Source organism: Pteropus medius, unplaced genomic scaffold (assembly GCF_902729225.1).
Source record: "Pteropus medius unplaced genomic scaffold, Ma_sr-lr_union100, whole genome shotgun sequence".
Lineage (NCBI taxonomy): Eukaryota > Metazoa > Chordata > Mammalia > Chiroptera > Pteropodidae > Pteropus > Pteropus medius.
Genome location: NW_024351729.1, coordinates 12,583,682 through 12,610,549, shown reverse-complemented (window position 1 = coordinate 12,610,549; position 26,868 = coordinate 12,583,682). Strand labels below are relative to the sequence as shown.

Here is a 26,868-nt window from a genome sequence, read left to right as displayed (position 1 = left end):
TCTTAATTTTCTGATCTTTATTTTCTTATTAGCTTTTGACTTACAGCTATTCATAGTATCTGCGTATTAATTTACACTTTATCTCAATTCCAAAGGATATGAGGTACTATTTTATCACATATAGTATTAAAAGACATGGATAACTGAAATCTATAATTAATTCAAAAAATGCCATGTAGTTGATAAAGCACTGTACTAGAAGCCAAGAGATGCAGGTTCCAATCAAGTTCTTTAACCAACTAGTTATTTGATATTAGAGCATATTCTCTAAGCTTTTATTTGCTCTTTTGTTAAAAAATGTCTAAGCAATTATGGAATTTTATAGAACCCTATTTCTAGATCGGCATTTCAGAAAAGTTATTCTAAGGGGTGCTAACGATTTTTTTTGGTGGACGTGGATTTCTCTGCTGTAGGAATTCTCAAAAGTGTTTGGATTCCGTTGCCTGCTCCACAGCCTTCTCATCCCTTTCTTCCTTGTTAGCATAACTAACTCCATTTGTACAAGTGATCGTGAATGAATTAGAATAGTTTCTAGAATTTAAATGCTGAATAAATGTTATTAGTGAAGTAACCAGAATCGAATATATGTTGAAATTCCAAAACATGTTAAGAAATACCATAGGGTTCCACAAAGAAGACTTAGAAAACTCTTGAACTAGGTGATTTTAAAGTCCAAATGTACTCTATGAATATGATTCTTTGCTATTCTACCTGGTGTTTGTTCCACCATGTCTCTTCTTTTAAATTGACTTGTTAGAAACCTCCAGGCTACATAGTAAAAAACATTAACCAATTTCGGAAACACAGAATCTTAAGGTGTCAGGATGACTTGCTAGTTAGGGCTGAGTCAGGACTTAATCATTTAGCATTACATTAGACAATCTATTAGAAAATAAATGGTAGGAAATAATTTAGATGAATGCCATTGAAATTATGTGGTTGCCCGCTTGATTTAAAACTCTTCTTCAAATTAAAAATATATACCTCATTAGCTTATATGGTATAAGACTATAAAAACCCTTTTAGGTCAGTAGATTTCTCTGATGCATCTTTGTAACCCTGTATTGTTGAATAAAGAATTAAGACATATATTTATCGTACACCTATCATAACATCTTGAAGTTGTGGACAAGGCATCATAAACGACATATTTGAGCTTGACCTTAAAAGGTGCATACGAGTTTACCAAGTAGGCAAAGGGATGAGCCAGGTAAAGGAAACAGTACCTACTGTTTCAGAGGTACAGAGGTTTGAAAGAAAGTAGCAATTTGGGGGAATAGCAATGGTTCATGGTGGCTTCGTGTTAAAGGGACTGTAGAAGAATGGCCAGTAATAAAAGTGGACAAAGAGGAAGTAGCTAGATCATGAAGAGCCTGTGAATGTAAACTTTCTGCACATTCTGTGCATAAATATTTCATCTTGGAAGATTAAAAAAAAGAACAGGAGGGGCCATCCTGCATCTGCATGCATGTTGGTTTTTAACAGAATACCGATGATGATTATCTTGTGTTGGAAAAGAGATATAAAAATTACACTGAACTTTGACTATATTTTCTCTCAGATAACAGTAAGACAAATTTTTAATGATTAAAATGACCTAATCATAAAAATGTATCGATCCCTAATATTTGTTAAATTATGTCTGAGATAAGCAGGAGAACTAATAAAGATTAAATTCCTCACCTTCTTGAATGGATCTCAAAAACAACAACAACTACAACAACAGTGAGAATAAGCACTCGCTTCTGCTGTACCAGCCGAGGGGAATGAGTCCCATAAGAAGTAGGACCAGTTTCAATGGCCTTGAAGAGCTGAGTGGGGAGCCAAGATCAAGGGCTGGGGCTCCCTGTCTGGCATTTTATATGCACACTGTTATGAATCGCTGGAACACTAATGCTACTTGTCCTCTAACCACCCTTTCCCACTCTTCATCTGAACAGGATCTCAGTGGGCTGACAGCACAACAACCGGGTGACACTCCTGGGAGAGCCATAAAACTTGTATCTGCTGCCATGCATGTCCCTCCACCCTAAGATGACAGACACATGCCCAACCTGTGACTACACCCAGCCCCAAAGGCAGCAGAAAGGAAACGGAATGGACAGAAACCCAAGCTGATTGTGTTGCTTCCTTCTTTAGTTTCTCTGAGACACTCGATATATATGTTTTTTGTTCTTTGCTTTTAAAGTTCCAGATATGACAAGTACTCAATCGCATGGTACCATGAGGGTGGACAAGGGTTGATTTTGTCATCATTCATCCCTGCCCAAATTCTTTCAGCTAATTCTGAGGAACCATCTGCATCAGCTTGCTAACGAGTTTGGATACGGTTCTCCATGCAATAGGAAGCCATTGGAAGTTGTTAAACAGGGGAGTTATGTAATCAAATTTGTGATTTAGAAAGGTGGTTCTGGCAGAAGCAGGGATTGAAGAAAGCAGCACTGTAAAGAAAGAGGTTGCTCTGAGGCCTCTACAAGAGTCTGACTGATGATAAGGCTCAGGCCTGCTGCAATGGTCATGGACATGAAGGCTGAAGAAAGTGGGGATGGTGGGAAGAAAAAGAAGGAACTAGAAATGATGCCATGGTGTCAGACCAAATAACTGGAAGGCAACACTGACCACCTAATAGTAAAGGTTAGCTAATCTCATCATTTAATCTGGAGTAGTAGGGGAAATGGGACTTGAAACCAAAAAGTTAAGCATTAGCAGGATTTTGATATATAATCGCAAAGTAAATCACCCAAAATGAGGTGCATAGCAAAACTGGAGCCAGCAAGGGTTCGAATCCTGGTCTTGCTCTGTGCTTGTCTTCGTATCTCTTAAATGAGAGGAATAATAGAATCCAATTAAGTATTATGAGGTTTAAATCAGTTGTTATGAGTAAAGGATTTAGAATGCTTGTTGCCTTGAGCTCAGTGCTGGAGTGTACTCACCATTTAATAAATATTATTTTCTATCTCTGTCTTACCAGAAAATCAGTATTGAAGAAATAGAAAGTCCACTTTAAAAGAAGAGAAATCTCAGCTTACTTTTCTTCCTGCATTTAATGTTATATTGCTTAGATGGTTCAACAAAACAAACTGAAAAAAAAAACTGAAGAAAAACAAACATTTTTCCCTGAAAAAGCTCGTTAAGAGAAAAAAAGAAAGTCAAAACGAGTTCCCAGGCACAGGGGTACTCTGAGGTTCCGCATTTTGAAGACCACAGTGCTTGCTTATAAATAGAATATTAAAACAAGCAAGAACAATTTTCTCCTTTCGTCTTCCCTTATTGTCTAATTTTCCTCCCAACCATTTGCATAATGGATAAAAAGGCATCCATTATGCAAATGAATGATAGGGCTGTGAGGTTGTTGAAGCCACAAGCCTCCCTCCAGATGAAGAAAAGCTGCCACAAAGCCCCTCAATGTCCGCGTTCCAGCAGACTGCTTCAGTAGCTCGCTTTCCAAAAGACAGAGGAAAATCATAAAGACTGTAGGTCATTAATTTCCACTTGGTTTATCCTAAAAGGGTTACTACAGATGCTTTCCATAAAATTAGTGCAAAATATGAATATTCAGTATTGTGGTATATAAAATAAAATTGACAATATATATTTTGTTTCAAATGGGAAAAAACTAGTACTATGTGTAGTTTTTACAATTTTAAGCATATGTTTTGCTTTAAAAAGAATAAGGTGCCCTTTGCAAAGTGGAAAACACCTCTATTCTAGCTTGAGAATTAACCTATAACAGGTGCTTAGAGCTGTCTCAAAATGTATGCATACATTCAACAGGAATAAAAAAATTATTTTAAGTACCAAAATACTATTTTTCAAAAACTTTATGCTGTTAAACTGACCTAAATTTATCTCAAAGGTGTCACCAAAACCTAACATATTATTTCTCTTAGAGTTGTAAATTCACTGAAACTTTAGAAGAATGTTTATTTTCTCTTTCTACCCACATCTTCAAAACAAATGTAGCAAAAAATAATTCTGAGTAAAATTACTGAGTGAGTTGTTCTTGTTTGAATAAATCCGTAGAACAGAATTAGAAACTAACATTAGAATGGTTTCCCCAAACTCTAAGATATGTAGTCTAAGGGGAAAAAGGTGGCTAAAACAGGAAGTGACCTTTATTTCTAATCTTAGTTCTTTGATCACCCTTAGCTTTTTCCAAACAACTTTTTCAGGGACTTACAGTCCAAATCCTTCCCTGTGATAGCTCAGGGGCACACAACTCAGATTCAGATTCATGTGTAATTCAGGGAAAAAAAACAAAAACAAAAACAAAAACCTGCATCCACTTGCCTGAGCAACAATAGCTACGAAGAGCTACATAAAAAATAATTTAAAAAAAGATAAACCAGTTTTTTTTTTTTAAAAAAAAAAGGAAGGTACAGGATAAGTCATAAAGTAGAAGCAACTCATAGTCAGCAAGGTGATGTATATTGACCAGGTGAAAAACATACCACAAAAAATACACATACCTAATTTCAGAGCAGAAGGGGTTACTTCAATTTCCCCACCAATTGGTTTAAACGCAGCCAGTTGGGCAGCCACTTCTGTCTCAAAAGCGTCTGGGCTCTGCCGACTTGCCGGGTTTCCACTGGGGCTCTCAATCTTGTGGAGTGGTTCTTGTTCGTCAAACACAGCAATCAGCTACAAACAAATCCAACAACACTAATTACTTCGTAGGGCACGCATATCATCCAGATACTGTATCTAGCTGATGGTGGTCTTTATTTGATTTTAAAGAAAATGGCCTCTGAAAATTTAAAACTTTAATGTTACTGTACCCACAACTCTTAAATCAATATTACATCTAAAAGCACCATGGCCAGGAAATAGTGAATGGTTTGTTTGTTTATTCCTGAAACAGATAATCAGTTTTGGTTAACTCTCTTGAAGGAATGAAATGGCTGCCTCCTCCCCTCACCACCTTTTCTAATATGCCTAAAAACACTTCAGTATCTCTTTCAAAAGTGTTCCCCAAAATAAAAGTTGAATATGCAGAAGTGAAACAACAGACATTAGGAAACCCAGAATTATACCTTTCCTTTTAGACACAATCATCATAAATTGATAAACACGCAGTGTATATTTACACAGAATGTGTGTTTATCCTGTACGCAGAGATAACCCATTTTTATACAAAAATGCCTTTAATTTTGTTCTTTTCCTTCATTATTGACTCTGTTGACTGGTTTAAGTCCAATGAATGCCAAGTCCAATGAGAATAAACATCAGCACTTTTCACCGAATTATTTCCAACTTCATCTCAATTTTCTTACATGTGAAAACTATGCTTCTTGTCACTAATATAAAATGTTTGATTATCTGTTTCCAAGTCATTTTTCATAAAATTAGGGCAAAATATCATAAAATATTCCATTAATTGTGCAAACACTGCTGTATAAAGAGTGAAGGCAGCCCGGCTAAGCTGCATATTTGGCTAGCGGACAGCGCCACCATCAAGGAACCTCAAATGCCCCTTATCACTGATAAGGAAAAGTCCAAGTGTGAGTGCAGCTGGCATTGCAAGGATGCTACTGTCAACCCATTAAAGTGCTGTATGTGTAAATCTGAAAACTGCTAGTAAATCTCTGTATTTTTCATTCATTAAATAAAACAAACCTATTTATAATTCAATCGTTTATTCAGGATAACACTCGAAGCCTCATTCATAGGGGCACCTTGCTGGCAACAGTATTAATGACACACGCACCAAGGTAATCAATGAAAACATCATAAACTCCAAGTTCAGTGTTTCAAAAGAAATGAATATAATTAGGGATATGCAAATTGGCTATTCAAAAATAATGTTCATAATTGACTACTCATTTCCAGTATGGAGACTTGTTTAATTGGAAAATCCAACAATCCTCTCACCACAGAAAAGAGATGCTATTCCCAAGGCATTATTTTTAATTCTTAAAATGGAGCACATATGTTTTCTATTTTTAATTGGCAGCACTGATAAACTGATTTGAGAGAAGACTTAAATGGATTAATAATGAAATATAATTCTAGTATAAAAATCATCTTAGAACTATATTTTTCTAATTATCTGGCCAAAGTGATGAGTTTAATACTTTAAATCTTGTAAAGGAAAATAAAATCAATTTTAAAATGTGGTGGAAGTGTTATTTTCATCACTATTTCTGTGACATAATTACAATTTCAACTTCACATACTGGTGACATTTATTTTAATATACCAATCACCTAAGCAAAATGGCTTATTTTACTGATAGTATGAATAGTTTTGTATAAGTTAAGAGAATTCCTTACTTTTTCCAGTTACTACATCCTTAACTCAGTATATTTTATGTGCCTTAAATATTGGGGCAAACAAAAAAATACTAATCCAAAGTATAATACAAGATCTTAAAATTGATAACTCATAAGATAACTCATTATCTATGGCTGTTACATAACATGTTCTTCTTAAGATACTTTACTGTTTGTCATACTATTACATCCACACACATTTATAAGTATGTGGTAACAATATCGCATTGATTTATTAAATGGGAGAACGGAGTAGTTTGGAGATTGTTTTTCCCAAAGAAACACCTAAAAAGCATTTGGCACTAGAATCTAACCTAGTTTTAATTTCCAATACAGAGTATTTGACTACACTGTAACCATTTTCCAAAAAAGAAAACTGGAAGAAGAAAAGCTACATTGGAAGAAGAAAAGCTACATTCAAAAAAGAAAACTGGAAGAAGAAAAGCTACATTCTATATAGAAGAAGAAATATCTATAGCTGTCCATGAGGATGTTATGTCCTAAAGAATGTGAACTCTGCTCTTTGGAGATACAGGCAATACATGACTCTTCTCAAATGATGACAGTGAGATCTAGAGGCCACCCAACTCTCATGATCTCCTCAGTTACTGGCTTAACCTGTCTCCCAACCCCATGATTGACAGGAATTATCTCTGCATAGCCCACTCTGAATATATGGGTGAAGACCTGAATAGATGAAATAAAGTCTTTAAACCTGGAAGGAAGAGGATCAGTCCCTGAATCTGTGGTGTCCAAAGTCACCGGCACGACAGGTATAGGCCGATGAGACTTTCTAACTAGCCTTCATCTCCACATGTACAATACACACAGACTTACACTTGTTCCAACATTGATAATTAATTTAAACCATATGTTATAGGTGCTTGTTAGCTAGATAACTTGATTCATCAGAACACCTACATTACTGGGTGACAGAGTCCCTAGCAGACGGTGTGACAGAGATATGTTAATTAACATAAACCACTGTTCTAGTCCCTCAGCAGAAGGCATGCTGATGATTTCGTGTCCAGAGTATGACAATGGTCTGTCTCCCTGCCCTGCCTTAAAACCCATTCAAAATGATCTCTCCCACAGAGATGCATTGCATGTGAAAGAAGAAATTCTATTAGTTGTTAGGGTTTCATCTAGGCTAAACTTCCACTGACCCCTTAGGGGACTGCGAGTAACCTAAACTCTATGCAAAATGCAAATGGGCAATATTTGATTTGGATGCCTTCCTCATCTGTTGCCCTATCTGTCTTCTGGTGCCCCTTCTGTTCTCCTTCTGTGATGCCAGTATTCTCACGTTACCCAGAGCAACAGTGACATTTTCTAAAGACCCCATCATGCAAAATGATCTGTTCTCACAGCCTTTAATTCCAACCAAAACTCCTGTCCCCACTGATTGCTACCAATAATTAGGTATCTGATCCCCAGATAGGTACAGAAAGATCAGTCTACAATATGCTATTCATTCTCTCACCCCAAACAAAAACAAAACAGCCTTCTCAGGACTCACTTACCCCTACAGGTACCACCCCATTTCTTACCTTCCCTCTAAAGTACAATTTGAAAGAGCTGTGCACAGAGCAGTTTCCAATCTCTCGCCTCTTTTTTTTTTTTTCTAGTCAGGCTCTCACTACTTTACTCCACTGAAACTGCTCTTATCAAGGTAAAAAACAATCTGAAGATTGATAAACCCAAAGTCTCTCTTCTGGCTTGGCTTTAGGACACAGTAGATCGCCCCTCTTTAAATCACTTTCTTCACTTGCCTTCCAGGACAATACACTCTCTTTTTTATTATTTATTTAAATGTTTAATTTTTCAATTACAGTTGACATACAATATTATGTTAGTTTCAGGTGTACAACACCGTGATTGAACAATTATATAACTTAAGAAGTGTTCACTGTGATAAGTCTAGTCCCATGTGACACCATATGAAGTTATTACGATATTAGTGACTATACTCCCTATGCTGTACTTTGCATCCCTGTGACTGTTTTTATATCTGGCAATTTGTACATATTACTCCTTTCCTCTTTTTCACCCATCCCCCCAACCCCTTCCTATCAGGCAACCATCAAAATTTTCTCTGTGTCTATGAGATTGTTTTTATTTTGTTTGTTTATTTTGTTTGCTTTTTAGATTCCATATATAAGTGAAATCATATGGCATTTGTTTTTCTCTGACTTATTTCACTTAGCATAATACCTTCTAGGTCTATCCATGTTGTCACACTTGGCAAGATTTCATTCTTTTTTTTTTTTTTAACGGCTGAGTAATATTCCTAAGTCAAGCCCAAGTTCTTGTAATGGTCTCTACAGTAATGGGGTCCAGGTTATATTCCTGACCTCATGTCCTGACTATCCTTTCTCTTATCCTCAGGATTCTATCCAGCTATACTATCTTCTTTGCACCTGGCTCTGTGTCTTTGCACTTGCTTTTCTCTCTGTCTGAAATAGTCTTCTACCAGATACCCACATGACCTGTTCCTCCATTCTTCAGATCTTTATTCAAATACCAGGCTTTCACTAGCCACACTATCTAAACTGTAGCATCTCTGTGACTTCCTATACTCTCTCTTCCTCTGTTTTTCTTTACAGCATTCATCACCCTCTCAATGCTATATCTACTTTTTTGTCCTATTTTATTCTGTTTCCCCATTGTACTAGAACGTAAGCTCAAAGAAGACAGTGATATTTGTCTGTTTTATTGTTTGCTATATCTCCATTGTCTAGAACAGTGACTATGACATAATAAACATCCAAACATATTTGTTGAAATAAAATGAGTGAAATGAGATAAAAGCAGATACTAAAACCAAACATAACAAAATAAAGATACCTGGATTTTTCGTATTTTAAAAATGGACATTAAAATTGAGTTAAAAAAAAAGAATGAGTATAAATAATCCATTGATACTCAAAAGTGTCATCATCATTATTATTCTTTTTGCTTTTAAAATTATGGGGGGGAAATTCTTCGTTTTCTTTTCAAAACTGACGGAAGTTGCTTCTGCCGCATCATGCTCCTAAAATGCAGATTATAAATCTTCTCTTTCCTTTTCAGGATCTTTTTCAAAAAGGAGAATTTGCTTATTTCTTCTGTGAATGAGTGGAAGTACTTGACAGGAGTGGGTAGTGGATGGAGAGGGGGTGCAGAATTAGAAGTTAGACAGACCCCAGACACTATTTTGCCCGCTTTTCTTCCAATATGTCCCTTTGATGTATCTGGTGTGAAGCTTTGAGAGATGTCTCCCAAAGTAGCTTAAAAACGAATGTGAATAAACCTCCAGGGGAGAGGAGGCATATAACCTGAATTGCCACGCCTTGAGCACAAAATTAAAGTGCTTAGCTTTAGTTTACAAAGTCATGTAAATTTTGCATTTTACACTCCACCAGATGTCTGTGCTTGTTTTAATACGAAAATATTTTCTCTTTAACTGCCACTAAATTTAAGGCACCAGGAAAATGTACAACAATTATCTTATGTGTTTTGTACCACTGTTTGAGAGATCACGGTGGAGTGTATTTCTTAAGAACACGCCTACCTTATATATAGGACAGAAAAACACATGAAAATAAAAACATTAATGAGGTATGTACAGATGACCTTCGATAACTGTATCTCAACTGCCACTGCTGATGGTGTTCCCAGTTCAACCATCAGGCACTAGTTTCAGTATCTACAAATACCTTCTGACTACTCCCTCCCCTGGGAGCATCTGAAAGAAACAGCTAAAATTAGGATTTGCCTAGAAAAAGTATCATCCATAAACTCTATTTTAGAGAATATTTTATTTTTTATATTTACTTGTAAAAGTTAAAATAATGGAAAGTCAACAACACCAAAAACAAAAAACCTCAAAGATCAAAAAGAAATAAAAGAGCTTTGGATAATTTACAACATCCATGACCCTGAAAAATACACTTGATCTAAAGAGCCATGTTTTCTCTGCAATTTCATACCATCAATATCTCTTCAAGGACTCAGACTTCTTTTTATACTCAAACAATAAGGCTATTACAATCAATATCACCAGTGAAGGTGTGTGTATGCATGTGGGTATAGGGGAGCAAGTGGGGTGAGGGTAGAATATTAATTTCCTTGATAATATCCCTAACATGCTTACATGCTTAGCACAGAGCCTGGTACATATGGAAGGTTACATGTTAATTCCTTTTCTTACCATAGCTAACATTCCCTGGCTCCCAGACTGAGTCCCACTTGACTTGTTTATCCCTATTCTGCTTTCACTTTGTTGCTTCTCTTTAATCTCTTCATCACAGGATTGACAGAGGAACAGAGAAAGTACCAAGATCAAACACATCAAATAGGTAATTTTTGTTTTTCTTCTTTTTTCTCGCTCTTCATCACACAAGAACACACAACCCTTAGACATGCCACGCTGTTCTTCCACCCAGCAATACATGGTTTGTGCTGTCTGTTTCATTTCTACCATAACTCGAAGCAATATACCAATGCCTTCAGTTTTTACACAGAGAAGTAAATATTTTAATAATAATGCCATGAAGTGTCTTTATTGTAGGGTCCTTCAATATTCATGATGTGGTTTTCTTGCTTGTCGACCTATAGTATTCTGTCACTTTAATAGCCTGAGTTTTATAATCTGATGCTATTATCTTTAGCCTACATGAAGAATAAAAAAGAATGATCTGAATGTTCATAGAACATATTAAACTGTATTTATAAACACATTTTTTTATTAGTAATTACACTGAGAAATGTGTGGCTCTACTTTAATTACATGTCAAGTGAACTAATGTACTCTTAAGAAACGCTTATTTTCCATATTGAGTTCTTTGGGTTAATCTGTTGAATTTAACAACATACCGCTATTGGACTGTTTCATACATATCCGTGTTACCAATAACTATCAAGTAAAATTAAAAGACAAAGAAAAAAACAGTATCCTACAAAATAAAAATTGGAATCATTTGTCTCAAATCTTAATAAACACAATTAAATCTAAGTAAGACTGAAATTACAACAATTTCACAAGTAGAGGAAAACACATTATCACCTTTGGGAAGACAGTGAAACACTGCAGAATTTCATTTAAATGTATGCATCTGTTTGTAACTAAATAACAATTGGCTATGTGAGCTAATTTTATGCCACTTTAAACAAAGGTTTGAAAACAGGTTCTTTGCCTTCATAGGATTTTGACAGCGAGCTAAAGCATTTAATCTGAATTTTTAGAATTAGCAGGCTCACATTAGCATCTTCATCAAATGCTAGCCATCAGATCTAGCATTTTCAGAGCAAGTATGTAACAGCTCTGAATCTCAGACAGTTCAATCTTTATTCAATAAATGAGTTAAAACCAATTTTCATTTCCTCTCTGAATTGAAAATCCATAATAGAGAACTTTACAAACTTTACAGCTTTGAGCTTCATTCTAAAGAAAATAACACGATTTATTTAACTGTACTAAGAACCCTATTTATCCTTATCACTTTTTAAAGAGGCAGCTGCTTAAATTGCCCCATAATAACAAAAGATATGCCTATTTAAAAACCATCTATATTCCAGCTAAAAATACATTTACCTCCTTTAATTATGTAGTAAGTTACTTAGAAGTCAGGTATACATTGAACACATTTTATGCTTAATCATATTTTTCTTCGGAGTGACTTGAATTAAATTTCAAAGACACTGTGTTATTTGACAAGTTTGAGAGACTCTTGAGTTTGTTTTTATGGCATTCTTTACTTTCCTTACAGCTCACCATGTATGAAACAACATTCACAACTCATATGTAATACACACAGGGGAAGCCTGAGGAGCCCTGTCCTCTGTGCCCTTCATCATCCACAGCAGTGGTCAGACAAAGGGTCCATGGAGGTCAGCTGCCAGCCACCAAGTCCTAATCCCAGTGGACCCTAGGGTGAGCTGCAGGAAAAACAAACGGGTACAGATGCTGGGAGAGGCCTCCAGCATCACCAGGTTAACACAGCATCACAAAGTTTAAAAATTCACCACACCTGTCTTGTCAATAATATTTCCACTGTATTACACATATTAAAAATAGCGGATACGTAAGAAAGTGGAAGATATTTGAGTTAAATTGACTGGGAAATCCTCAAAGATGACCCCAACCCACTGAGTCGTTTGCCTGCCATTTACCCAGTGTCTCACTAGATGGTTCCTGGATTTTATTCAATCTCAAGGGCTTTGAAGGTCTCGGGAGAGTATGCATGACTAGAGATGAAGATACAGGTTGGGATGTTTTAAAATGCACGGACACACACACACACACACACACAATTGGCTTTTTCTTCAAGTGATTCTTATCTAAATCACACACATCTACCCTGCATATTTGAAAGAATATTTTATTTGAAGTATATCTGACACTAGAAAACAAAAGAACATGTGGAGAAATATTTTGTAAATAAGAAAACATACATACAGTTACAATGTTGTAACAACCAAGTTAAATTTTGTTTCACAGGTTCGGTTTTACTTTCCCTACTTCCCTACAATTTCTATCTTTTATCTAAACCAGAGCAGTAACTGTCTCAGAAATACACCCTTTGGTTATCTCTTAGCCAACGCTCAGCGCTACCACAGCTATCCAGAGGTATGTCAATAGATCTTTGAGGGAAATAACTTATGGGAATCTAAGGAAGATTTCTCTCTGCAGAGGCTATCCCGTTACAATGAAACAGCACAGTGCTTCTGGCCAGGTCCTCACATATCCACTCCAAGGGCTTCAGTTTGCTTCTGGGTTCTAGTCCAGCCCCCTGACATTTACAACACTATTGACAAAGTGGCTTTTCCATCACATGGATCTGGCATGGTCTTGCTCCAGCTTAAAATTCTTCATTATATATTCTCCTTGCTTTCAAAATCAAGTTCGAGTCTCTCAGATGAGGCCAGGTTCTGTGATATTTCGACAATACTGTGCCCATGTATTTATCATCACCAGTCGCAGGGCACACAGATCCTTGATTTTCTTGCCTCTATCTATAAGCAAACTGTAAGCTACTTGAAACCAAGGGTTCACATCATTAAAATTTTATGTATAATAAATACTTACATAGCCCCCACCACTTGTTAGGTACTGTTCAATGTGCTTGCATATGAGAAAAACACCTTTAGTCTCATTTTACAGATGAGGGAACTGAAATACAATTGACTTTATGTTCCAAGCTCCTAGTGTGGCAGTTGGCAGATAGAAGGGGGTCAGGTATATGAGCGATTTAAGTTTTCTGCTATATCCAAGAGGTACAGCAAAGCCTCTTTTGTATGGATGTCTACACTTTCATGTGGACACCATCTCTCTGTGTCCTGATTTTCTACCCAATTTGGAATAAAAATAACCTCCATTACCATCCGCGTATGTTCCTATACAGGGCAAGACAGCTGCCCATCCTCGAGGTTCAATACAAAATTGCAGTCTACAATTCCTCTATCTAAAATCTACTTAGTATATTATGATCTCAACCTTGTTTCCTGGTGGACTACATTAATGTATCTGACTTCCTTCCAGAGGAAACCTTTTGAAATTGTAAAACGAATGTGCACATTAACATACCTAGTTTTGAAACAAACACCTCTGTACAGTGTTCTCCATTACTTCTGACTGTCAGAAGAACCCTGCTTATTTGTACTAATGACTGCAATCCAGGGTGGATTGCTTAATTTTGTGGATTAATGAGTAAGCAATCAAATGTGATTTTAAGTCATGAATATAACAAACATACTATTCATTTATTTTGACAAGTATTTTAATTTATGAGACTTGGCTACAAATAGAGCAGTCTATTTTGTAAAAGAAAAAAAGAAACCTTTCTGCTTTTAAGACAACACCTCTCAGATAATAAACCTCTGCAGAGAATAATGACAAAGCCACCACCTTCTAAAGACAGATAAAGAATTGATAGGTTGATAGAAAAAAACAATGAGATCTCAACATATCATTAAAATTTTCTAAAAGAAAATGTCTTTTGCATGCACTTGAGCTGTATGCAACATCTTTAGGGGTTACAAACCGCACAGAACTTTCTAACCAAAATAGGTCACTGCTGGCCTGAGACAGACATCCCCTAGCCTGTCACTCTGGTAGCCTGAAACACAAGTTTCAGCAGCTTCATGTGTCCCTGAGGTGACCTCATATTCCAGGTCTGAGATCCTCCATGGACAGGTAAAGCGGTGAGTGGACTACGAATATTAGAAAGGCCACAACTCCCTGGAAATTAGCTGGTGATTAATTGGTAGTACATTTCATCATACTGGTTAGGGAGCATTCTCTTTAGCACGGACACATTTAGCAAATTGGCCTGAGCACGAGCAGACTGACCTCGTGACAGGTCCAGCATTTCATGACAGCTGAGCAACTGGTAGAGACCACGGAAAGGTCAGTGTACAGCCTGACTGAGGGACGAGGAAGCACTTCTCTTAAACATTCCATTTAGACCCAGATCTTCCTTGTCATGGGTGACAGGCTTTGAAGCTGATATTTAAAAAAAATTAACACTGCAATTGCAGGTGGGTTTAGTTACTGAGCTCCTTCCATCTGAGTGGTAGAGCTAACCTTTTCCTTTAGCTTCTAATTGCTCTACATCTCCCTAACTAGTGATAATGTGGCTAACCCTGCTGAGATGGGTGTTGACTTTGGGAGCATCTAAATGTCAAGATTTGTAATTATGATTGCGGGTGTATTAAACTCATGAAGAATGATGTCTTGCTAATTGGGGCCTGAAGACAAGATGCCTGGGGTCCTTGTTCCTTGCTCACAGTCACAGGAGGTATGTTACCTCTTCCAGCTGCATTTTAGATCTTGTCTCTAATTGTAGAAAGATAATTTTCTGAGTCAGTTATAATTTCTAAGTTCAGTGAAGATCTTCCTGAAGTTTCTAAAATACATTCTGTAGGGACAAAAAACTATGACTTATTTCTAAATAAAAAATTGAAAGACACTGAGTATACTCCGTGGCAACAAAATAAAACACAAGTTTGAAAATTAGGACTGGATCCCCCAAATTCAGGTTGCTATGACCATCGGCAATACTGGGTTTTGAAAGCCAGTCTTCATACTAACACTCCCAAACTCAAGGGCTGCTTCTGAACTTTGTTGCTTTAGGCCTTTGTGTTGTCTAGGCAAATAAATAAATAAATAAATAAATAAGTAAATAAATAAATAAATAAATAAATAAATAAATAAATAAATAAATAAAAACCATATGGAGGCAAGGAGACGTGGCGATCACAAAATCCCCCAGTTCCCTCCAGCATGTTATGTGGTACATGTTTACATGGTGGAAGCGGGAAGGCAAAGAACAAAACTTCAAAACGATGTCATCACAGTAATTTCTGAAAATACACAGTAGTGAAGACATACAAGATCACCAAAAGTCCCAGAAAACATCTTGCAATGTTGATGCTTTTCTTCCAGTCTTTTTTTACGTATGTCTTAAAATTACTTGATCCATACTGCATGACATACAATTTTGATTTCTGATATTTTCACTTAGGATTTTCTCTGATTTTAATACAAAAAAATGAAGAAAATTCACGATTGAATAATATTTCAGAACAATTACCCATATCATAAACAATGTGTCATTCCGCCATTCTGGACACATGAAAGTAGAGGTTATCTTTGCACAATTGTATAATTTTTTCAATTACTGCTAATTTTGCAAACAAAATTATATCTTCCTGTTTAAAGGTCAATTATTTGATTACTAGTGATATGAACATAGTTTTATAGCCATTTTTAATTTCTTCAGTGGGTTGTCTGTTCATACTCTTTGCCCTTCTTTTCCATTTTGCTTTTAGTGTTTCTTATTAATGCATATAAGCTCTTTTTAAGTATATTAAGTTTTTCTTTATTTTTGCAAATTTACTTTTTGCCAGTTTACCTTTCAATTTGGTTTATGATGTAAAATTTTCATTACATGGTATTCCACTCACTTAAAACCCTCTATTAAATCTTCAAAGCTCCTTTATAAATACTTACTCACCTGGAACCAGTAATACTTTATGATGGGCAAGTAGTAAAACAAGGTTGGTTTCATTAAGTTTACTACATAGATAGCCCCTTAAGAAAAAGCAGGTGAGAAATGCTTTGATTGATGGGCCTTTGGTTTTTAAATCATACATTCACATTCTAAACAAATACAGATAATAAAAGCTATTACAATAAACAAATCAATTAAAATCCTAAATTCTAATATTTTGTAATCCATGTGTCTGTCATTATTTTCTGCAAATTCTTTAGATTGAAATTCCACATAATCGATTTGTTATTAAAATGGAAAAAATACATTCACAAAATTTGTTAAAAAGAAATCTTTTCACGTGCTTAAAGACTCTAAGATTCCTTTACTTATTTTTTTTTGGTCTTTCAGACAACAGAAACTTTTTATGTTATCTTTTAAAGTTTCTTCTATAACCCCTACTATCCAGTCATCAATCATGTTTGTTGCTTTCCTATAAACTGTCTCCCTGTCCCTCATACTGCCAAAGATTAAATACTCTAGAAAAGACCTGACTATTGACAATGATGGGTAAGAAAAGTATGTGTGTCCTTTACTCTCACCCAATTGTTCTTTTCACTGTTTATTTAATGGCATCGCTCTCGCAGGTCAGCCAACCTACTGACCTGAAGACTACTGGGTTTCTAGCCACCATTCTCTCTCTCTCTCAAAAGTTTTTGATTAAATTCCATCATCTAATCTGCTCTGTCACTTAATTTCAATTTCATATAAATTTTAAACTTAATAACATTAATTTTATCTACAACACATAAAAAACATACGGGGTACTTTTAAAAAATTTTTATTTTATTATTAGTTTCAAGTATGCAGTACATTGGTTAGACATTTATATAGTTTGTAAAGTGATTCCCTAATTGTTCTTTCTCTCCTCTGGCTCTCCACCTAGCCATTACATTAATGCTAACTACATTCCCTGTGCTGTGCTCCATATGGGATACTTTTTAAAGAATCAGGATACATGAATTCTCTCAAAGCCAATCTATTAAATAAGTATGTAATGGTCTGCTTATAAATACACAAAGTCAATTTAAATATATACACCAAGGACAATAATTTACTATAAAAACAGGCAAAAAAAAAGTGATATATGTAAAAGAGATAGGAACAGAAGCCAGGAAGATGATGTCTGAGGTGAACATGCTGGCAGTGCCATTTTAAACATTATCCAGTTAAAGGAATCCACTGGATAAAAGGAACATATCTGCAGCCTAACAGGAATATCCTTACTGTAAAATGGGAGACACATGGGATTATACTGTGGTATTATTAATTTCATAAATCTAGGACCAAGTACATAACTTCTGGACCCAGTGAAAAATGCAAATGTGGATTCCTTGTTCAAAATTTTAAGAATTTCGAGATGATAATTAGCAGAACATTAAAGCAAGTGTTGTGCCCTGGTGAGCAAGGGACCCTGAGTAACTGCACAGGTAATGTGCCCATGAAGTGGCTATGCTTGAGGCACGTGACTTCCTAAACTTATTCAAGTTTCATGTTCCCCATGTAATCTCTGATTGCAATTTGACTTCATCAATCTCTCCACAAAAAGAAGATGTGCAGCTAGTAGATATGCAATATTTAGTCTCCTTGGCAGGTGTTATGCATCTGCTTATAGTCCTGGTGAACTTCGCTAATTAGAGTCAGAATCCTTGAGTCAAATCAATGCAGAGCATTGAGAAGGCAGAGTTTATGGAACTACAATGATTGGACCTCGGGTTATGATTTTTAAAAAGGCTCAAGCACATAATGCCTAGTGAGACCCTTCTGTAAACTTCCCAATCTTCAAGGAGTCTCCCTTTTGAATTTCTAGCTTCTATTTATTCATTGAAAATGTATCACTGTCTTAGAAGACAGCTTAAATCAAAGGAAAATGCCAGGATGGTTTTTTTTTCATTTAAATTCAAAGAATTGCAGAATAGGTTATTTTCCATTGATTCCAGGTTGCTTCCAGGATAACATCTGTTTCTTTCTAAGGCCTTCCACAAGTGGTCTAAAACCAAATTCAGCCTCATGCCCCTATATTCACTCATTTATGCTCTTCACTGTCACACATGTACACACCACAAAGCTTTTATATCTGCTGTTACTCTTTCCTTTCCTAGAACCCCTAGTAGTTGCAACCCAGTCTCTAGAACCGGATTGTCTGAAACCAAATCCTGGCTCAAACTACTTTCTAAATCTAGAGAAGTTACTTAGCTTTTCTGAGCCTCAATCGTTTTCTTCATCTACACAATAAGGAAGATAGTAGCTAACATTTACTGAGTAATTGCCATGTTCGAACCACGTAGTATCAGAGTGTATATACCTCATACACCTCTAGGAAGTAGGTATCATTAATGTCTCCAAAATTGGGGGCACTGAGAGGTTAGATGGATTACATGGCCAGTAAAGCAATATAGCTAGAATCGAACTTGAGCATCTCCTCATTACTCCGGGCTTACCTCTCAATTGTTGTATTACATAAGATATGACTTAGCAGAGTGCCTAGCCACACGCACACAGACAAAAAAGTGTTCCTTTAATGCTAGCTCCTAGCTTTCATTATAATAATTATCATTATCATTATTTTTAGTATTGATCGAAAGTCCCATTCATTCTTGAAGACCAAGCTCGATTTGTATCCTGGATAATATCTGGTATCTAGACAGAGCTTAAGTGTTTATTTAATGTAAGAATTTACTCTACTGCTATCTAATTATAAATATGCAAAGTCAATTTAAAGAGACCAAGTAACTCCTAGTCCAGAGCAAATTTGACTGAATATTTAAATAAGACAGATTTGATTTATAAAACATAGATTAAAATCCACAAAAGGTTGACATTTGCTTCCCTGGGATGTGTATATATTTATTAAATAAAAAGATGTATAGTGTTATTGGTAGGTATACAACCATATCAAGTGATAGGTATCAAATGAACATTTGAAGAAAAAAAAAAGATGCTGATGGGGAGAGAGAAAGACTCTAATTAGAGCATAATATTCATTTCCCACTCTGTACCTAGTTTCTAGTCATGGGGTATTGATATTAGAATTGGGAGAAATGATTCCCATTTCCATAGAAATATAACATAGTTTGTTAATAAAACATAGCTCCAAATATAATCTATTTCCAAAAACGTGTATTTCATAATAGCATCTTTGGATTAAATGAGAGTGAAGATGCTGGCAGTGCCATTTTAAACATTTGGTAGTATCCTCTCATACAAGTTTCATGCCTGGAAATGCTGTACAGCATTTTCTCAGAAAGTACTTTAGAAAGCTGTCCAGTTAATCAGCTTATATTAGAAAGTCTCCATCCCTATAATTTATTTTGTTTTTGTAGAAAAAAAAGATTTGGAAATGTTCCTTTGAGACATGGAAAAGTACCAAGATCTGTCAAGGATAAACATGTTTCTTCCACAAGCCCTTGAAGTTAGTGAAATGGTTTCCAGTAATGAATCACCAAAAGAAAAAGCCCTATTTTTATTGGACTAATATTAATAATTTCTATGAAACAAGAAGACAAATAAAAAGTGGATGCAGGCAACCAATGCAGAATGCCTGATATTGCACTAGAAAACCCCATAACATAAATACTAGAATACTGGAGAGGAGTCTGAGGAGACAATGTGATCCTTTTTTTTTTTCTTTTTAATGCTTATGTTCAGTTTCTATTTGCTGGGGAAAAATTGCTTTAAGTGTGTTCATAACTGGAAGCTTTTGGCAAAGGTGAACTCATTTATCTAGTCAAATCCAAAAGGAAGTTTAAAGTAAGCGCTCGATGTAACATGCAAATTATTCAGCTAATGCAGCTAAACTTGACAAATGTGAGTCAAATATTACACATCTCTAACAGTCTTGTTTCTAACTTGGGGAAAAACATCATTTATTTGTAGCTGCCAAATACTATATCCTCACTAATTTAATAAGCCGGCACCATTTTCCCTACCTCTGAAAATTTATGTTAGTCTTTGGACGAGTTCAGCTGCCTTTTTAAATCTAGTGGTCTGTGACCATAGAGGGCTTTAGCCAAAGGGAAAATGACTCCATAAATCCACAGAGGCTGTCTTGCTTTAAATTATAGTTTGAAGGCTTCAGGACTATCTGAAAAGACTTTGAACAAGAAAAATCAACACACACCACCACATATGTATTGAAACTTATCCTACTTTACAACAGGAAGCATTCCTCAAGCTTTAGAAAGCATGCACACATATAGTAAGATATGGACTTGGTAATGCCTATAGAGATTTGCTACCCAATTATCAAGAGATTTAGTCATGTTACATTATAAGGGACATTAGTGTACACTGTAGTTTTCGGTACAAAAAAGTGACTAGGATATTTCTGCTGTTGAAATTTCTCAACACAATAGGTCTATTCGCTAGAATGTCATTGGAAGATTACGTTGCTTCAGAGGATGACATGCCACTTTTCTTTAGAATTTGTGTTAGGCATCTTTAAATCAGCAAAGGTGTTATTTCATGAGCTCTCAAACTTAACTGGCAGGTAAAACGCATGGAAAGCATCTTGAGAGTATAGATTAGTCATCTGTTCTAATAAAATAACCTACTTCAAGAAAAATTAAATGAATTTCAAAAGTCCTGTAGCTAGTTAATAGCTAAACAAGAGAAATCATTTAGCCAAAGGCTAATTTTAAGTAACGGCTTAAAATTTAATATTTGCATACCTTTAAGTTAGGTCCTGAGTTCTCCTATGCACCACAGTTCCCATCATTCTGGCTACGCATATACGAACATACTTCACTTATTTACTAATTTGCCTAGCTCCTAAAACTCTGACTAGAACATATAGGTAGGTTCTTTCCTCTCTATACTTCTTCCATGATTAAAATGCAATTATCAAATGAGACTAGACTTCAAACTTCTTGCAAAGACTGTTATTTCATTATCATATGCGAAGTAAGTGATGCTCTTATAGACAGAATTCCTTCTTTAAGTCACCTCTTTGGCTTCATTGCCAAAATACATATGCAGAACACTGCCTCTCTGACGGTTAATTTTATGTGTCAACTTGACTGGGTCATTGGGTGCCCAGATATTTGGTTAAACATTATTTTGGGGTATATCTGTGAGAGTGTTTTGGGATGAGATTAACATTGAAATTAGTAATCCAAAAAGCAGATTGCCTTGCCAATGTGAGTAGGCCTCATCCAATCCACTGAAGGCCTGAAGAGAATAAAAAGTTTGCATAAGAAAGAATTCTCTCTTTCTTGCCTTCTGCCTATTTGAGCTGGGACATTGGTCTTTCCCAGCTTTCAGACCTAGACTGAAGCACTGGCTCTCTTTGGGTCTTGCGATTACCAGCTTTTGGATTGGAATTTATACCATTAGTTCCTGGTTCGCAGGCCTTTGAACTCACAGTGAAACCGCACATTGGTTCTCATAGGGCTCCAGCTTACCGACTACAGATCTTGGGACTTAGACTCCATCTGATGAACACACCTGAAGAGTTATTCCACATGGAGGGTGTGTGTGGGGGAGAGGAAGTTGTAATAACAGGTAGATAGTTTTAAATAGGTGATGTCTGATACAATTATAGCAAATCATTCCATTAGCAAATGAAAAAGCAGACCTTTTTAAAATAAAGCTTTTCTAAATTTAGAAAGCTTATTATTTATTTTTACTTGAAAAAAATAACTGATTAAGAAATATCCACATGATATTAAGCAGTTAGATCATAAAAATATAAACAATACAATATTAGATCAGAGGGTTCCTTTGGGAAAGGACATTAAATCAACTGCCCAGGTTAACGTTAGTGCTACTGACAATTCCATGGGAGAAATACAATTAAGCATTCATGGTGGGATCTTGGATTCTCTCCTATAGCAGTCAGCATGCTAAAACCCCAGCTTCTCATCACAAGTCAGGAAACCCCAGTTTTTCATCACACGTCAGGAAATTCCATTTCCCATATGGGGGTCTTTTAGAGAAAAGTGGAGAGAAGCTGCTTGGATCTGTGATCATCTCCAAACAAATCTGTTTGTGAAAAACAAAAAGTCAGGAATAATTTTAAGAAAAGATGTATTTTATACAAAATATTCCCTAATTTTGTCATTTAAAAAAAAAAGAAGTATACACTTAGATTGCAAAGAAGTAAAAATTACTGTATAAAAGTTCAGAGTTTTCTAGGTATTTCAAATATTTGTGCCAGTCTTGAGTCTCATTACCACAGATCATAGGAAATTGGCCACACAGAGAATTGCTTTTATTAGTAGTCACTGGTGACCAACAAAATGTTTGTATTACCACTAGTCCTATTTTTTTTTTAATATTGATCTTTTCAAAAAGAAAGTTAAAGCTTGGTTAAGAAGTCTGAGTCTATGGAAAGAGTAGAGGGTTTTTCTTCCACTCTGGTTCTCTTGGGAAAAACTTCAATAAAATTCAGAATTCAGAAATATTTCAAATGTTCTCAAAAAGGCTTGTGATCCCTCAGAGTCCTATCAATAAATCAGTTCACAGAATCTGGTAAGGTTTATTTATCTGACTGGAACTAAGGAATTTGTACTAAATCACTACATTTTTTGAAATATTGGTTCTCAAATGAAATATCAAAACAGAGAAAGAATGAAAAAAATATTTTGACCTGACATCTTAATGCAGCGTTACTACAAAAACAGGGAAAGTAAAAGTTACATTTCCAGAGATAGTCAATTTTAACTGCAACCAGCAACAAAAAAGTCCTTTAGTCTCAGTTATTCATTTTTAGCAATTGGTTTGTAATGCTTATCCTGCTTTGCTTATTATATCCTAGAGAAGAATGATTTACATGTTGAAAAATCCAACTTAGTTCAATTGTACAAAATAGTAATTTCTGAATAACTACAACTCAGATTTTGTTTCTCATATTTGAATGTAGTTACCTTAAATGAACATCGAAAAATCTAAACAGTTACCCATTCCTTGAATCAAGTTTATAAAAGACTAACTTAAAGATACGCATTAGAGATGGCTAAGTTAAAATTCTGTACTTCTTTTTAGACCAAAAAATCCAGTAGTTATATTTGACATTTAGAACACACAAGGATATAATTTTTTAAAATATACATACTCAAATGCTGTAATAATGAGAGCTCTAAAAAACCAAATAAAACTCCATTTTTAAAGAAACACAAATTATTTCCTCAACACTTTGCACTCTCTGCTCATCATGTACAGCATCTAAAAATGCCATCGAAGGGAGAATAAATCTTCCGAGAAAATTTCCTTTAAATGGAAGCAAAGGTTAAAAGACCCACATTGGAAATCCTGCAGCACAAAGGACTCCAATATGACTCTGAGCGATTTACAATGAGCTTTAATTTACCCATTTAGAAAACCTGATTTCCATAGGAAAGGTGCCGCAGTAATAAATCTTGTCCTGCTAGGGAGTCTAAGAGGGGAAAACAAAACAAAATTTCACCAGCTATTTGTGCATTAACTTTTTCATGTCACTGATAGCCATGTTGTTAAAAATGTTTCCAGGGCATTAATTACCATACTAATAGATTAACGAGTTAGAACTTTCCAAAATAGAGCAATTTAATCTACGGCTAGCAATGGAACAAAGCTTCACAAATATTTTTCATTCTTTGAAATGTATGATACTGAAGTATGATTTTCATTCATGAATCTTGATTTTTAATGTTAATGCCTATAAAACAGAACATTGTATATAGTTCTCAAGGTTATGATATAAAACAAAAATGTCATGAATAAACCTATGGAAATAAATACATAACAAACTCCAAAGTTTATCACTAAGATGTTAGCTGTTGACTCCCTCATGTTAATTGAATAGAACATATGACACTGAACATCTGCTACTCAATCAACTAACTTGAGATGATTAATTTGTTTGCACCACATCTTTTATAGCTCTTCCTTTCATCTTTGCACTATATTTTTCTCTTTGCTTCTAATAAATTATAATCAACATGAGGCTAAGTATACACTCCTATTGATCCTAGCAGCCCTGCAAAAGTGAGCCCCATGCCTTGAATGGAGCAGGTACTCCAAGAGTATGCACTGTTGTTACTGGAATAACCACGGGCTGTTCTCAGCACCTCAGACCTAATGGCCACCTTCCAGGTTGTGTTTAAAACCACTGCAACAACAGACGCAGCCTTGTAATTGTCCCATCCATTTATATCTACAGTCAGTGAATTGTTCCCAAAGCTCCAGTCATACTACTTTTTCTGCATATCTTAGAATGACCTCAATGCAACTTTATTTTTAATGATATTCATGTATATATAAATGATGGAATCAATTCTAGACACAAAACATGTAGATGAAACAACTGAGTTCACACACATGCACTCACTCACTCACTCACACACACATACACACACCCTCTTAGGTTACTTAACTGACATAATGGAACAACCCATACTTCTATAGTCACTTAATTGTCACCCTGTAAGCTGGAGAACCCAGGACCTCCCAGAGATCTGTCACAACTTTTTGATTTGACCCTTTAACTCTCAGAGCACAATTCTGCCATTAGGATATTATCACATTTCTTAAGGAGCAAAGAAGGGACTATATTTTCAATGAACATGAAACACGTCTGAAACGGGAGCCAGTGTTCTTTGTCCTACAGCTGGCCTGGTAATTAAAATGAACAAGTCACTAACCACTTCTGAACTCTTCTCCAAAAGCATAAATCTTTCTACATTACATTCCAAAAATATTATGAGATGAATTTAAAACACCCACAGTATCCAGTAAGTTCTCCACAGAGTCTGGTAAGCTCTCCTATGAATGTTTTTCTAAAAGGATCAGTGTAAAAAGAAATGCTTGTGTTTCCTATTTTGGGGAGAAAAAGCATAATATTTCAACTTAAAAATCTGTTTCTAAGGTAATATAGCAGGTACGCTCTTATCAAGAGACACCAGAAAATCATAAGGATAATGGTAATTTATGTACATTTGGGAACAGTCAATGACCTGAGAAAAAGCATGACCATTGAGAGATAATGACATGATAATAAATAGGAAACAGATTTTGATTATTATAAATTTCTGATCAGTGGTCAAGTTTCCCTGAAGAAATAAATACTCTATCAATGATTTGTAATAAGCTACAAAGGCCCTGTTTATAAAACTCACTTAAATTGTAGACATAGAGAATACTGGTTTTATAATACATTTTTCTCATTCCCTAAAGATACTTAAGTACCACATTACACAATGTATATTCAAGGTCCTTTAAATGATAATGTACCACTGAAATGCAGTATACTTTGCGCCGGACTTCAGCAGCTTAAGTGACAAAAACATGATAAAATCTTGTTAAAATAGATTTTTAAATTTCTGAAATGATGTACATATCACAAATATTTAATTTTTAAATATCGGAATAGAGCGTGACATTTATTTATAGTGTAATCTCTTGGTTATTCTATTCTTTCATTGGTTTAAGAATAGACATATTGAACAAAAGATTTCTGTAACACATTGTCCTAAATTGTACCATCACCACCTGTTTTCTAGTGATCTATTCTGCAGCTCAACACTCCTCTAAAGAACAATGCCACCTCCCTTTGGAAAACAATATGTCACCCTTTTTTTTTTTTAAATTTATTTGACTTAACGGAAAAAGAATCTGGTATTACCCTTACGAAAGGTATAAAAAAAGACAACATCTTTTATTTTTTGTTTATAGGGTAGGGATGGTTATCACTAACTGTGCTGGCTGGAAAATTACTGCTTGGCTATCGCCCATAGGAACATAGGCTATTGCCCATAGGAACGTAGGCTATTGCTCATAGGAACGTAGGCTATTGCCCATGGGAACATAGCATTCTAACAATAAGCTTTCTGCTTCTGTACCCCCGCTTGCACAACCAACCTGTGGGTTGAAAAGTAGTGAATAGGAGAAAAATAGACCTTTGTGTTTAAGACAGAATGAGGAATGGGATTTAGGGCTTAAAAACCCTGTACCTCTACATTTTGGGGCTGCTTAATTTGGGGTCTGCGTACCCCTGGCAGACCCAGCTGGCTGAATAAAGAGCATGTTTCCTATAACTCACTGATTTCTGGTGGTCTGTGTGTCTTTCGGGGGCTGGTGGCTACAATATAACTTGGCTGGGGCCTTGTTAATACGTTATGGGTCATGCACGAGTTCCCTATATACGAGAGTCAGTGGGTATACACCTTGGTCAACAGACATCACTTTTGCCTTTCCGTTGCTTATGATCTGGCCCAGCGGTTCTCAACTCTGGTTGTACATTAGAATCATCTGAAGAATATCTGAAAAACACTGATGATCAGGCTCTAACCTCTGCATCAATTTGTCTAGGACGACATCTCAGCAATGACATGTTTTAAAATTTCTCTAGGTGATGTTAAGACACAGCCATGGTTGAGAAGTAGTAGTCCAGTGAACAAAAGAGGCATAAGACAAAAATATAATTATAAACTTATATAAGGGCTGTATAGGAAAAATGTAAGAAGTTATGAGAGTGATTAAGAAGACTGAAGAGTTGGGGAATTTGTCAAGAAAGGCTGAATTTCAACCAATGTCTAAAAGAGCTAAAAGATGAGGGTTGGAAAAGTGAGAGTGTACTAGAAGGA

General features: G+C 35.6%; 1 protein-coding gene across 9 annotated transcripts in view; it reads right to left on the bottom strand.

Moving 5' to 3' along the window:
- The window catches only part of PARD3B (par-3 family cell polarity regulator beta), a 901,201-nt gene that overhangs the window by 548,169 nt on the left and 326,164 nt on the right, over nt 1–26,868 (bottom strand). For 8 of the 9 annotated variants that reach the window (XR_005649078.1, XM_039844925.1, XM_039844928.1 and 5 more), the window contains exon 3: nt 4,470–4,641. Coding sequence is in view for 7 of the 9 variants with exons in the window: in XM_039844925.1 (XP_039700859.1) it covers nt 4,470–4,641 (172 nt within the window). In the remaining 2 variants the exon portion in view is untranslated. Of the gene's footprint in view, nt 1–4,469; nt 4,642–26,868 lie in introns of those variants that run through there. The other variant, XM_039844934.1, reaches the window with a different exon arrangement.